The 14,821-nt window shown below is 41.3% G+C and overlaps 1 protein-coding gene across 3 annotated transcripts in view; it reads left to right on the top strand.

Annotated features, from left to right (window-relative positions):
• The window catches only part of gpr161a (G protein-coupled receptor 161a), a 43,162-nt gene that overhangs the window by 22,558 nt on the left and 5,783 nt on the right, over positions 1–14,821 (top strand). For all 3 annotated transcript variants that reach the window (XM_048602912.1, XM_020520358.2, XM_048602911.1), the window contains exons 3-5: positions 6,456–7,180; positions 9,984–10,088; positions 12,168–12,284. In XM_048602912.1, the coding sequence (XP_048458869.1) occupies positions 6,456–7,180; positions 9,984–10,088; positions 12,168–12,284 (947 nt within the window). The remainder of the gene's footprint in view (positions 1–6,455; positions 7,181–9,983; positions 10,089–12,167; positions 12,285–14,821) is intronic.

Below are 14,821 nucleotides of genomic sequence, written 5' to 3'. Positions count from 1 at the left end.
CCACATCCACTACCGTACAGCTAATGGTAAGATCCTGGGGAGTGTTGTTGAACAAAGAGACCTTGGAGTGTGGGTTCATAGTTCCTTGAAAGTGGAGTCACTGGTAGATAGGATAGTGAAGAAGGCATTTGGTACACTTGCCTTTATTGGTCAGTGCATTGAGTGTAGGAATTGGAAGATCATGTTGCAGTTATATAGGACATTGGTTCAGCCACTTGTGTGCAATTCTGGTCTGCCTCTTATAGGAAGGACATTGTGAAACTAGAAATGGTTCAGAAAAGATTTACAGCAATGTTGCCAGCTTTGGAGGGTTTGAGCTATAGAGAGATGCTGAACAGGCTGGTGCTATTTTCCCTGAAGCATCAGAGGCTGAGGGGTGACCTTATAGAGATTTATAGAATCATGAGGTGCATGGATAGGGTGAACAGGCAAGGTCTTTTTCCTGGGGTGGGGGTAGTCCAAAACTAGAGGGGATAGGTTTAAGGTGAGAGGGGAAGTATATTTAAGGGACGCAAGGGACAACTTTTTCATGCAGAGAGTGGTGCGTTTATGGAATGAGCTGCCAGAGGAAGTGGTGGAGGCAGGTAGGACTACAACATTTAAGAGGTATCTGGATGGGTATATGAATAGGAAGGTTTTAGAGGGATATGGGCCAAATGCTGGGAAATGAGACTAGATTTAGATAGCATATCTGGTCAGCATGGATGAGTTGGACCGAAGGATCTGTTTCTGTGCTGTACATCTCTATGACTGTATGATGCTCAGTAGCAGCAGTGTGTACTGTCTACAAGATGCACGGCAGAAATTCGCCAAAGGTCTTCAGCACCTTCCAAACCCGGGACCACTTCCTTCTAGAAGGACAGGGCAGTAGATACATGGGAACACCACTACCTTCAAGTTCCCCTCCAAGTCACTCACCATCCTGACTTGGAAATATATCACCGTTCCTTCACTATCGCTTGGTCAAAACCTTCCTAAGTTCCCTTCCTAATGGCATTGTGGGTCAACCGACAATGGGTGGACTGCAGCAGTTCAAGATGGCAGCTCACCACCACCTTCTCAAGGGCAACTAGGGATGGGCAATAAATGCTGGCCAGCCAGTGACGCCCACGTCCCACAAAAATAAATCAATAAAAAAACCTGTAGAGTGTAGGAGCTTGCTTTAGAAAAGAAATTAGGAGGACAAAGAGGGGCCGTGAAATATCTTTGGCATAAAGGATCATGGAAAACCCAAAGACTTTTTTTATAAGTATATTAGAAGTAAGAGGATTACAATGAAAAGTGTGGCACTTATTAGAAACCAAAGGGGCAGTCTGTGTGTGGAGCCACTGAATATGGTGAGGTCTTTACCCATTCACCATAAACCTATTGCCCAGTAGTTTTAGACTTCCCTACCCTGGGGATCAGTTAGTCTAACGTCAGTGGTAGTGAAATTATTGGTTTAAAAAAATTGTGAAGGACAGGATTATTCAATACTCGGAAAGACCGGGATTAATCAGGAATTTGTTAGCGGGGAGATCCTACCTGTGATAATTTAATTGACTTTTTTGAAGAGGAGACTAAATGTATTGATGAGGGTAATGCAGTTGATGTGGTTGACATGAAATTCAGGAAGGCCTTTGTGCAGGCCCTGCGTGGAAGGCTGGTCCAAAAGTAAAAGCCCATGGGATCCAAGGCAAGTTGGCAAGCTGGATCTAAAATTGGCTTCCAAATAGGAGGAAATGGATGATGATAGTGTGGTTTTTGTGAGTGGAAACCTGTGACCAGTGATATATTATGGGGATTGGTGCTGGAACCCTTGCGGTTCATAGACATGAATGACTTGGATGTGAATGTAGAAGATATACCTAATAGGTTTACAGAAGGCACGAAAATTAATAATGTTTTTAGTGAGGAGCATGATCTCAGTCTACAGTCTGATACTGATCAGCTGGTGAATTGGGCCGAGCAGTGGCAGATGAAATTTAATCCTGATAAATGAGATGATGCATTGTGGGAGTCTTATAAGGGAAGGAAATACACAATAATTGGTAGTTCCCTAGGGAATACTGAGGATCAAAGGGACCTTTGGCGTACAAGTCCATAGATCCCTGAAGGTGTCAGCGCATGTAGACAGGGTGGTGAAGAAGGCATCTAGGATGCTTGGCTTCATTAGCCAGAGTGTGGAATATAGGAGCAAGGAAATGTTGTTATAACTTTATAAAGCATCGGTATGCCGTGGATGGAATACTGTGTGCAGTTCTGGTTGTCACACAATTGGAAGGACATTATTGCACTGGAGAGAGTGAAGAGGAGATTCACCAGGATATTGCCTGAGAAGAAAAGTCTCCGTTATAAGGAGAGACTGAATAGACTGGGTTTGTTTTCCTTGGAGTAGAGGAGGTAACTAATTGAGGTATACAAAACAATGAGAGTCGATCATGAGAATCCATTCCCCATGGCAGATGTATCTAAAACAAAAGGGCATAAGTTTAATGTGAGGAGAATGTGGTTTAGAGGAGATCTGAGGAAAACCTTTTTACCCAGAGGGAGGTAGATATGGAAATTGCTGCGTGAGAGGGTGGTGGAGGCAGGTAATTTGTCAATGTTGAAGAAGCATTTTGATGAGCACTTAGAATGCCAGGGATAATAGGCTACAGACCAAGTGCAGGTACATGGGATTAGTGTCGTTTGGTGTTTGTTGGTCAGTGTAGACATGGTGAGCCGAAGGGCCTGTTTCTGTGCTGTGTGACTCTGACTCTAATTCTATATTTTGTAGTATTGGAGCTTGGATGTAAAAGTAGAAGAACAGTGAGGTGAATGTAACTTGATGGAAGGTAGGGTAAGGGCAGCAATGGTTTGGATAAGCTGACCTTTAGAGGCTGAAAGATGGTACACTGGCATTGGAGTAATTGTTTGCAGATGGGCTGAAACAGAAGTGGATGTGGGCAATAGGTAGGAGCTAGAAGCAGCTATTGTGATGCAAGTTACAAACGGTCAGAAGCTTGACTGGAGACCAAAAGATATCAAAACCCTTAGTCTGAACCAGACAAGTCAGACAGTGAGTTGGAAAGGCCAGGGAAAGCCGCTGAGGCCAAGAACTTTGTATTGCAACCAAAGATGACTCCGTATTTCCATTTCTGAAGGGTCCCGACCCAAAACGTCAATTTGCCTTCTCCTCCGATGCCGCCTGGCCTGCTGTGTTCCTCCAGTTCCATACTGTTACCTCAGTATTTCCATAGTTTGACTGCAAGCCAGTTTGGCTCCTTCCTGACTGGTTATCAGACTAGCAATCTCATCACACAGCAGCTATTATAGGTGGTGGAGAATTTGAGCCTGATGTCATTAGATATGGTACCTGAGATCATGTCAAGGGAAAGCATGTAAGCACATAAGTACAAAAGCTCAGTAGCTACAGAATGTACTATCTACAAGATGTACTGCAGAAATTGACTAAAGATCCTCGGACAGCACCTTCTACTCCCACAACCACTTCCATCCAGAAGGTCAAGGACAGCAGATACATGGAAACACCACCAGCTGCAAGTTCCCCTCCAAGCTACTCACCATCATGACTTGGAAATATATTACCTTCACTTCATTGGATAAAAATCCTGGAATTCCTTCCCTAAGGGCATTGTAGATCTACCTAAAGCACATGGACTGCAGTGGTTCAAGAAGGCAGCTCACCTCCACCTTCTCAAGGACAACTATAGACAGGCAAAAAATGCTGGATCTGTCAGCGACATCCACATCCTTGTAGTGAATATACAAAATATGCAGGGAAACACCTGCATTCTTGGGCAACATCTAAAGAAATGGTGAAAAGAGAAGCTAAGATTGGGTAGGAATGGAAAAATGGCAAAACAAATTGAATAAAATGGACAGCAGTGGATGAAAGGAGCAAAAGGGTAATATGAATGGAAAAATGTAACCTTAGATCAGTGTTTTTCATGTAGGTGCTTGACTAGAAGTAGCTCAGGTTTCTTTGACTCTACATGTTTCCTAGTGTGCATGTGAGTGTGTCTGTCTGATGTAACTGCATATATGAGGTAGATGGGGTACCGGGCAATGTGTTTCCCAGTCACTTTGATTTCCTACAACAGGTTTGATCACCTCCAAAGATTAGGTAGAAATTTTCAAGTGACTGCCCTCTAAATGTATACCTAGAGGCTATAATTACGAAATATTCATACCATTTTGAAAGTGTTCATGAAATGAAAATCACTTCACCCATTTAATGCTTCCCATTAGAAGTGACTAGCAATCTAAAAGAAATTCAACATGCCTGTGACTTGCTGGTTTGAAACAATGAATAGGTGATCTCTACAGAGGAGACCAGTTCAGCCACTTGTCTGTGCTGCATTCACTAATTTCAGTTGAGACAGCAGTGGTGGTGCTAGAACTGGGGAAAAATCAAATTGGTTCCCAGTTCCTGATCTTTCTCCTGCTGTTGGCCATCTGCACGATTCTTAAAGCTGTGCCTGAAAAAGATCTTTCAATATCCACCACTGCCCAACTAGATGGAATCCATACCATTGCTCCCCATGTTATACGAACAGTCCTCACCACTGACGACTTTGGTGTACGAGGCTGTTATACTCTCACACAGTGTAGATTTGCTGCCACCGTGCTCTTTTAGGGTAAGGATCTACAAGGTTTGCTTGACCTAATGGGGTTGAAGAAAAGCATTTACTGGCCTGAAGAGAAGAGGCTTTCATTTTAGCAAAGATCTAGTTTATTGTGTGTTACCAGCTATGTAGCAACTGCCCTGATATGATAGACATTGCTGCAGAGTTACAGAAACGTGAAGAGGACATTGGACGAGTAGGATCTACCATTGCTCGCTCTCTCTCTCTCTCTCCACGTCCTTTCTTTCATCAACAAAAGGAGTCCCCAAACTATGGTCTGGAGGATTCAAGTTCCTCTCAAAGCTGATGTCCAATGATGCTTTAGTAGTTTGTACATGAGGTCAAGGAATTAGTTTTATTTCCTATCTTCTTTACAATGAAACATGAGCAAAATGCTTTCCTTGTTGGCCTGTCCTGTGTCAGTGTCCACTGGTAAAATGCTGTGGCCTGGAATTTGAGAATAATGACGAAGCAAGGACAACCAATGCTGATGTTAAAGAGAGCTGCTTTGAGAGACTGAGCAGCAATCTGCAGTGAGAGCTTTTATGTCTCTTGGTGGACAGTTGATTATCATGTTGTTTCATGAGGATTTGCGATGTTATTGCAACAACTAGTGACATTTAAGAATTCTCCCAGTAAACCAGGAAATAAAATCTACTGAAATCACAACCCTTTATTAAAAATGAGTGAGAGCTAATTAAGGATTGATACACACTGGGGTTAAGATAGAAGCTGAAATATCATGAGCAAATACTTGGGAAAATATTACAAAATCTAGTTTAATTAAATTTAACGCAGACATGTGAACAAAACCTGCTTTTCCTGGTGCAGTCAAATTATTTGATCTGTAGTAATTATTATTTGGATCACAGTTTAAAAGAAACATTCACACTTTATTTAATCAAGTTTCAAACAGTGATAATCAAGCAGTAAAGGATCCATTTGATTTTGCTGTATTCTGGCTTCCGGTGTCCACAGTTCGACCTGTAGCAGAGCAGTGAGTGACGGATCACACCCTCGGGATTACCATGTTATTCTGCACATCTGCTAAATCCTGAAGTTTTGATCCGGTTCAGCTTGTTAAGGATGGTAAATGCTAACACTGCTGTTGAAAACCCTGCATATTTTCAGGCAGTGGTTGGACTGCACCAGCAAGCAGGCAAGTGATTGTTTTGTGGGACAGGGTGGAGGCAAGTGAAGAGAGGTGGTTTTCAATAGTTCTCCCTCTGCTACCCATCCCTACCCTTAATTCTCCCTGGTTTGGGGCAAATGGAAAATCCATCACAGTAGGCAGGTCACCTGGGATTCCTCGTTGGAAAGGCAGTCACTTCTCTTGCCTGCCAGGAAATCTGGTGGTAGGCTTGTGACTTTTTAGTGGTCGTTAATTAACTGGCAACAGGACTAATTTTGTGGTGAGTTGAGAAGGCCATCCATCAACCCCTTTGCCCAGACACAACTGCTGAGGTAACAGGAAGACAGCGTGTATCTCTCCAGGACCAACCCTACAATAATTTGCCCTTCTCACCACCTTTCTCACTATTTTCAGAAAGGGTAAAATTGCACCTTTTATAGCATCTCTCCATTTTCACAACTTCTCTTTGGTTCACAACCAGAGCAACTTTTTAAGTTGTGGAGAATAATCTGGTGAAATTTTAATGTTTGGATTAAATTGAAATTGATAGTATTTCCATTGTTACTATCTCATTAACTTCAGCTTGAATATGCTTGCTGGAATTTTGTCGGAGTTTAGTTTATTAACTAGGACAAATAGCAAAGGTGGTATTTCAGTTGCTGAGTATAACTGACATTTTCTTGTCCTGTAATAATCTCTTTTTCTTCCCACAGGTACTATGCTGTTGTTTATCCGATGGTATATCCTATGAAAATAACTGGGAATCGTGCTGTTGTTGTGATTGCTTATGTGTGGCTGCACTCACTAATTGGATGTCTTCCTCCTCTCTTTGGCTGGTCCACATTTGAGTTTGACCAATTCAAGTGGATCTGTTTGGCTGCATGGGACAAAGAACTAGGATACACTGCCTTTTGGCAGATTTGGTGTGCACTGTTGCCGTTTTTAGCAATGGTCATTTGCTACGGCTTTATATTCCGTGTGGCCAGGCTTAAAGCCCGTAAAATCCACTGTGGAACGATTATAGTTGTGCAGGAAGAATCCAAAAAGAACGAGAGAAAAAATTCCAACTCTTCTACCTCTTCATCAGGGAGCAGAAGGAACACTGTCAATAACATTGTTTATTCAGCCAATCAATGCAAAGCCTTGACAACTATCCTGATTGTGATTGGTGCTTTTGTTGTCACATGGGGCCCCTATATGGTCGTGATTAGTACTGAAGCACTTCATGGAAAAGGCACTGTCTCTCCAGGAGTAGAGACACTTGTAATATGGTTATCTTTTACTAGTGCAATTTGTCATCCAGTTATCTATGGACTATGGAATAAAACGGTACGCAGAGAGCTGCTGGGGATGTGCTTTGGTGACAGATACTACAGGGATTCATTTATTCAACGTCAGAGGACTTCCAGATTATTCAGCATCTCCAATCGGATCACAGGTAACCGAGGGAAAGGGAGTGGGTAAAGCTTTTGCTCTGATGACTGCATCATGAAAATATGTGTTTATTGCCTTTTCCTTTCTCTCATTTGCCGCGTTCAACAGATTTTGGTAGGCACTGATACTGAAGAACAACCAGTGTTGTCAGAGATTTGATGAGTTTAAAATGTTCTGTGAGTCTCTTTTCAATAAAATGTTTTCATAACAGTGTATAAGAATTTGTTTTATCAGTTTTATGTGAATCATCTTGCCACTGAAATTGACCAGCCTTGATCTAGATCTAATGAGCATTAGTAAATAAGTTATTGAAATACTAACTGAATTATGTAGAGCTTCTTGGTTTTACAGTAAATATAGTCTTTATGTTGCCTTATTTCAGGGTCCATCTGAAGTTATTAAAAAACAGTTTGGAACAAATAATCTATCTAAACTACAATTAATTGGGAGAAATCTTTTTGCAGTGTGTTGTCATCTTGACTGCATCTGACTTGCAGCTAAGAGGAATGCTGATGTTTACTACAAAGGGAACTGTTGAGAGGAGGAGCTGAGAGGCTAACAATTTGTTTATAGTCTGATGGAATTATGTTGAAATTGTCGAGAGATTTGTTTCTAGCAAGGGGCTAAATGTCTGTATGCTGTTTGAGCTTGTTGTAGGTTAGTGATATTGTGATGCTTTTACAATGACTTGGCAGTATACTGCAGGTCTATATTTCTGCTGCGCCAGCTTATAAAATTCTAATTCAGCATTCATGAGATTGCTTTGCTTTGCTTTGCTTTGCCTTCTGAATATGAATCCTCTTTTAATGCATTCTGGTGCTGTGGCAACTTTCTCTGCACCACAAACCAATATTCATTTGTGGGAAACTGAGTGGAACTTGGTATTCATATGCAACAAACTTGCTCAAGTAAAATGTGGCCAATGACCTGCCAGTCCCACCTGTAGGAAATTCCTGAGGGATTGGCCTGTACCTAGTGGGTGGTTTCTAGCTTGTTGTCAAGTAGGTAAATGTCTTGGTGACAGATGTACTGCCATAAACACTAAAGCTGCATTTGTTACATGTAGGACACGATGTAGCCCCAGGGTGTCATGTGTTGCATGTTTTTCTTTTGCCCCTTACACTGACCCAGTCTGTTCAGGGAGGGCAGCAGGGAGGAAGGACACAGGATCAGGATGCCCCACCTGGAGCAGGGAAGTAAAAGCAGCATTGTGGGAGCTCTACAATCTATCTGGGATCCAGGTGGTATGAACTCGAGGGGCACTTGTTTTACCTGGGCAATGGGGTGGATGCAGAAGGGAAGGTGGATATACTAGCAGCACTAGCCCGGCATGTTGGTTTCTAGCTGCTGTTCCTGCCTCTGGCGAATTTCATCAGAACAGGGGATGTCAGCCCCAGAAAGTCACTGATCTATGAATACAGCCAATTTTAACATGCATGCACCTTGTTAGGGGCCTCTTGGGAACTTTAGGGCCACACATTTAAGCCAAGGGTAGACAAGTTGGATTGAGGTGGCTGTGCAGCACAGAGTCAGTCACAGCTGGAAGAGGAAGATGATGGTGTAGTGGTAATGTCACTGGACTAGTAATCTGGGGGCCCAGCTATGGATTCAGGAGTTCAAATCGCAACAGGGCAGCTGGCTGAATTATCATTGAATAAAGCCTGGAATTGAAGTTTAGTCTCAGTGACAATTAGATTAATAATGATGGTTATAAATATCCATCCTCACCTAGTGTGTCCTGGTTGTGAACGTAGATCTACAGCACTGTGGTTGGCTCTCTACTGTTCTCTTAAATGGCCGAGCAAGCTGGTCAGTTCGTGGGATAATCAGGGATGTGCAACAAATGTTGGCCTTGCTAGTGATGCCCACATACTATGAATAAATAAATAAAGGGAAAGAAATGATGAGATGGGATCATAAAGTGGTGCATTACTGAGAAGAGCATTCAGCATTTGACATTCTTAACCAGTCACTCCCAAGAAATGTGAACTTGGGAAAAGTCCTGAATTTGACCCTGCTTATTGGGGGAAGAGAATGGGGCTGGGGTGCAGAACGCACAGGTGCTCTGGCTGTATAGGGAGGTTATCAGGTCTGGTGTGAGGTTTGAGGCTCTCAACATGAGGGATCATCTAATCCATGCACGTTTCAGCTGAGTGCTTGTAACCTTGGAGGATAGTGTGGTCCATTTCAGCTGCCTGGGAGAAAACTTCCATTGAAACAATTAGGTAATAAAGGATGAATTTAATCCAATGAGGGGCAAATATCTGTTTCACTGGTCTTTGCGGTCCCTTGGGTTCCTCTTCACCACTTCCCATCCTCTTTTCCATCATTGCCTTTTAAAAAATGCAAGTTCACTTTTCCGGTGCATGTACCAACATTTTATATTGCGCAAACAAAAGCGAGGGAAAACTTCTGACACAGTGCCCTCTGCTTTTGCCCTCTTCTATGTGTCCTCTGCTTGTAGCCTTGAAGGATGTGGAGGCAGCTGCCTATTTCTTAGTAACATGTTTCAGTGCTTTCTTTTACATTATTATAGATTGTAAAATTCTGAGGTGGAATGATGTCTAGTTTGGCAAGAAGCAGTTATTAGAGTATATTACTAAGGTCTTAGTGTGTGGCCTTGCAAAAGAGTTACGCAAGTGCTGATTCATTTGTGTTTTGCAAAGATCTCCTTTTCAAATATTGGTACAATTATTTGCAGGAATAATTGGATATGATTGCATAATTAAATATTTTATTTTAAAATCTCTTTTATGCAGTTTATGGAAAAAAAATTGAAGATAACATTTTCTTTATTGCTTGGACAGATTTGGGGCTGTCTCCTCACCTCGCAGCCATGATGGCTGGTGGGCAGTCTCTAGGACAGAGCAGTAGTACTGGGGATACAGGATTCAGCTTTTCTCAGGATTCAGGTAATTGTCCTTGCTGTTTATTTACAGCTGACACTACACAAGGCATTTTTTATATCAACTTTAAAGTTCAATTTTAAATTTTTGTTTTCAAATTTCTTCTTGGTCCTGCCCATCCTATGGTTGTAATCTATTCCATCTCTACAGTCCTGTGTGATATCTGTGCATCCCTTTGGAGCATCTCTGATTTTCAGTGTTGCACCATTAATTGCCATCCCCTGAGTTGTCTGGCCCTTTTGCACTGGAGTTCCACTCCCAAATCTCTCCCTGACTCTACCTTCTCCCCATTAAAGAAGTTCGTTTAAAATCTACACTTTGACCAAGCCTTTGTTCATACATGCCTTGTGTGGGCTCAGTGTCATTTTTTTTTTGTTTTATAATGATCCTGGCTTCATTTTATTGTGTAGAAAGTGATATGTATATCCGAGTAGTTGTTTTTGTCTTGCAGAAATGATTAAAAATATACAGAATTAAACATTTTCAAGCTACTAAAACCATTTGTAAGTTTAATGGTATATACATTATATACATTTGAGGTTTTTCATCTGGTAGAGGGAATTTTTTGTGCATCAATCTGTGGGAATGTAATTTTATAATTAAAAGTGTCATACAACTGGATGCAAAATCTACAAAACTTCACAAAGTGCTGCAGGTCCACAAAAAGTTGGCACTAACTGGATTTGCTGCTGATTTGGGCCATGAGTCAACTACAGTTAATCCAATGACTAAAAAGTGCAGAGCCTTGAACTTGAAATATTGTGAATACAGTTTTCTCAGTTGTATCTTTTATTTCTATCCTATTCTCGGTCTCATCTCTTCTCGAGAGAGAAAAAGGCGATCTGTTCTCTGTCACTTTCTTATGCCTTCTTTGAATTTTCACTAGAAATCATGGATACCTGTTTCATTTGATTTTTATCTTGTCACTTTCTTTTTCCGTTCCTTTTTCTTGGCTTTTACACACAATTATGTCACTGCAGAATCTACCTGGTGCAGAATAGAGACCAAACCTCTGCTTTTCCCCTTTAAGTCTTAGTGTTTTGAAGCATTGCTTATAAAAATGGGCTGGCACACAGCTTTTATTTCTAGGACACCAGTCTAAATCAATGTAGAGGTACGGCATTTCCTCAGGCTTATGTCAAAAACAGTCCATCATTTATGACTGAATCGGAAAGCCAAAAGGTTTTGGGTCATGTAGGCTAGCAGGAGGAAGTGCTGCATTTTCAGATGTGCTAATCTCACGTCCCTGCCTGCCTGATACAGTCATTAAGCTGGTGGGTCTTATTGTCCACTTGGAGTCACAGAGTTTTACAGCACAGAAAGAGGCCATTTGGCACATTATGCCTACGCCAGTCATCAAACATCCATCTATTTTAATCCCATTTTCCAGCACGTGGCCTGTAGCCTTGTATATTGTGGTGTTTCAAGTGTCCATCTAAATAATTCTTAAATGACTTGAGAATTCCTGCTTTTACAGATACCCACAATCCTCTGGATGAAAAAAAAATTTTCTCAAATCCCCTCTAAACATCCTGCTCTTTACCTGAAAACTGTGCTTCTGGGTTATTGACCCTTGGACGAAGGAAGGAACTTTATCCCTATCTACCTTCAGAACTCTGTCCACCTCAATCAGCCTACCCCTTAGCTTTCTTTGCTCTAAGACTGGGTTGTTTTCTTATCTAGTCTCTCTCTATAGCTGAATTGCTGTGGCCCAGGCAACATTCTGGTGATTCTCTTTTTCACTCTCTCTAGTGCAGTCACATCCTGACGAGAACTGCACACAGTCTTCCACCTATGACCTAATGTTATATACAGCTCCACCATAACCACCTTGCTCTTGTATTCAGTGCTTTGAATAAAGTCATGTATGCTGTATGCTGTATGCTGCCTTCCGTTAGTCAGCGAATTAATAAGTTATTCTTCTAATTGATTTTTGTGGAATTTTTTTTAGCTAAACCTAAAGGACCTCCTAATTTATTGGCCAAGTTATTAATCTCTCCTAGAAATATTGTTCACTAAAAGCATCACTCTGATATTCAATGTCACAAAATCTTGCTGTTCTTGCCTATGTTCAATATATTTTAGGTACTGACGTCATGCTTTTGGAAGATTTCAATTCAGATGGAACTCATTATTTGCACCACAACTATTCCAATCGAAGACGGAGTTCTGTGACAATAGATGAAATTGCAGAACCAAAAGGTATTTATAAAATGGTTTTCACTTTTGTATACATTTTTTTAAGCAAATTAAATAATTCACAAATTTTTTTGCTTTTTACGTATTTAGTACTGCTCTGATTAATTTTATTACATGGTTTTCCTTTATGTATGTTTCCTGTTTCCCTTTTGGATTTTTTTGGAATTTGTGATACACAACCAGAAGTTGTAGTGCATGTCCTCAGTAATTGTTTGTTATGCTAGTATATTTCCTAGTATAGTATAGCCCCATAATGTTTAGAAATTATACATTTATAAGCCAGGATAAATGAGGTTCATTTTCATTTTTAAAATGTGATACTTCTGTGCATCTGCATATAATGTTTTTTTTCTGAAAGGGTAAAAGTAGTTTATGCATAATTATTGGTGCATTAGGGTTATTTGTATTAATGGTGCTTTGCCTTTGTCCATATTCTTTTCAAACCATGGACCATGTCTATTTGGTCTGGAATTCTTTAACCTACATCAAGCTTTATCTGTTTCTATCCTTTCTCTTTACTGATTTTAAAATTGCAAGAAAGACTGCTGCAAAAGACAATGATTGTGAATGTGTCCAGAGCTACTTTATTAGGTGGCTTTAGCAGAGTGAGCTGTTTTAAAAAATAAACTGTTATCTGTCAGTCACAATGTTACGTCTTTTACCTGCATTTCTAACACCATGACTGAATCCTTGCCACTGTTGGAAGAAAAACTGTTTCTGGTTAAGGACTGAGTTTAACTTTGATTCAGTTTTGAATGCTTTTAAAGACTTCTTCTAGAAATATGGCTGTACTTACTTCTGTTCCACAGGGTGCTCAAGCATGACCTCCACCCCACTTCCTATGTTTGTAACTGCTCTCAGTTCACTATCCTGCTTTTCAGTGGCAACTTGCAAATCCCTTACAGTACTTATTTAAATACACTGGACACTGGTCTCGCTGGCTGGGCCAGTATTTGTTGCTCATCCTTAATTGCCCTCTAGAAGATGATTGTGATCCACCTTGAATTGCCGAAGACCTTTCTCAGTCTTCGAATATGCATACGAAGACTGAATATGCATACCACACCATCCCAATTCTGGAATACTCCAGCATCCAATATGACATCCTGAGCATCCTTACTTTTCCTGCTATTCATGATTGAGTGCAGTTGCTTCCTATGAAGTACAAATGTGCTAAGTGGCTTATTGAAGCATAATACAATATCCTTACAAAAATTGCACTAAGTTATTTTTTGTGGATGTTACTGGCTATGCCACTGTAATTGTTCAACTCTCTAATTGTGCTTGAGAAGGTGATGCTAAATGTCTTCCTGAACCACTACAGTCCATGTAGTGTAGTGTCATCCACAGTGTTATGAGGAAGGGAGCTCCAGGATGTTGACCCACTGACTGTTTCTTCAGAGTCATATTTCCAAATCAGGTTGGGGTGTGGCAGGAGAAGAATCACAGGTTCAGAAGGTGCACTCTAAGGAGCCTTGCTGCAGATCATTTTGTAGGTGGCACACACGCCAGCCATTACACATTGTTGGTGAAGGGAGTGAATAATTAACATGGTAGCTGGGATGCCACTTGAGTGGGCTACTTGGTCCTGTATGGTGTCCAGCTGCTTGAGTGTTGGAGTTCCATTCATTCAGGCAAGTCGGGAGTATTTCATCACACCTGTTACTTATGCCAATATTGGTGGACAAGAATTAGGGAGACAAGTGAGTATCCACTGCAGAATTCTTAGCCTCTGACTATTCTGTTAACCACAATGACTAAATAGTTAGTCCATTTCAGTTTCTGGTCAGTGGTAACCCCAGAATTTTGGAGGTTTCAGCATTAGTAATACCATTGAATTCAAGAGACTAGGGTTAGATTTTCTCGGGAATAGTAATTGACTGGTATTTCTTTGGCATGAATGTTGCATGTCACTTGTGAGCCTATGCCTAGATATTGTCTAGTGTCCAATTGCATCAGGACCTGACTGACTGCTCTAGGATCCAATGTCATTTACTAAACATGGTGCAATTATCAGGTAATGTCTCCACTTCTGACCTTATGATGGAGGGAAAATCATTGTTGAAGTAACTGAAGTTAATGAGCCTAGGACACTACCCTGAGGAACTCTTCCAGTGACTTCCTGCAACCGAGTTCCATAGAATCCCTACAGTTTCGAAACAAGTCATTCAGCTCAACAAATCCACACTAACCCTCCGAAGAGCATCCCACCCAGGCTCATCCCCTTACCCTATCCCTGTAACCGCATTCCCCATGGCCAGTACACCTAACCTACTTATCTTTGGACTGTGGGAGGAAACCGGAGTACCCGGAAGAAACCCGCATAGACACGGGGAGTGTGTGCAAACTCCACATAGACAGTTGCCCGAGGGTGGAATTGAACCTGGGTCACTGGTGCTGTGAGGCAGCAGCACTAACCACTGAACGACTGAGATGATTGACCTTCAAACATCACACCATCTTCCTTTATTCTGGTCATGACACCAATCAGTGGAGTGATTGCTGGATAGATGCCAATGTTTTAGCGGTACTGGAACAGA

The sequence above is a fragment of the Rhincodon typus genome, chromosome 11 (assembly GCF_021869965.1).
Source record: "Rhincodon typus isolate 14 chromosome 11, sRhiTyp1.1, whole genome shotgun sequence".
Classification (NCBI taxonomy): Eukaryota; Metazoa; Chordata; class Chondrichthyes; order Orectolobiformes; family Rhincodontidae; genus Rhincodon; species Rhincodon typus.
This window is presented reverse-complemented; position numbering and strand designations above follow the sequence as displayed.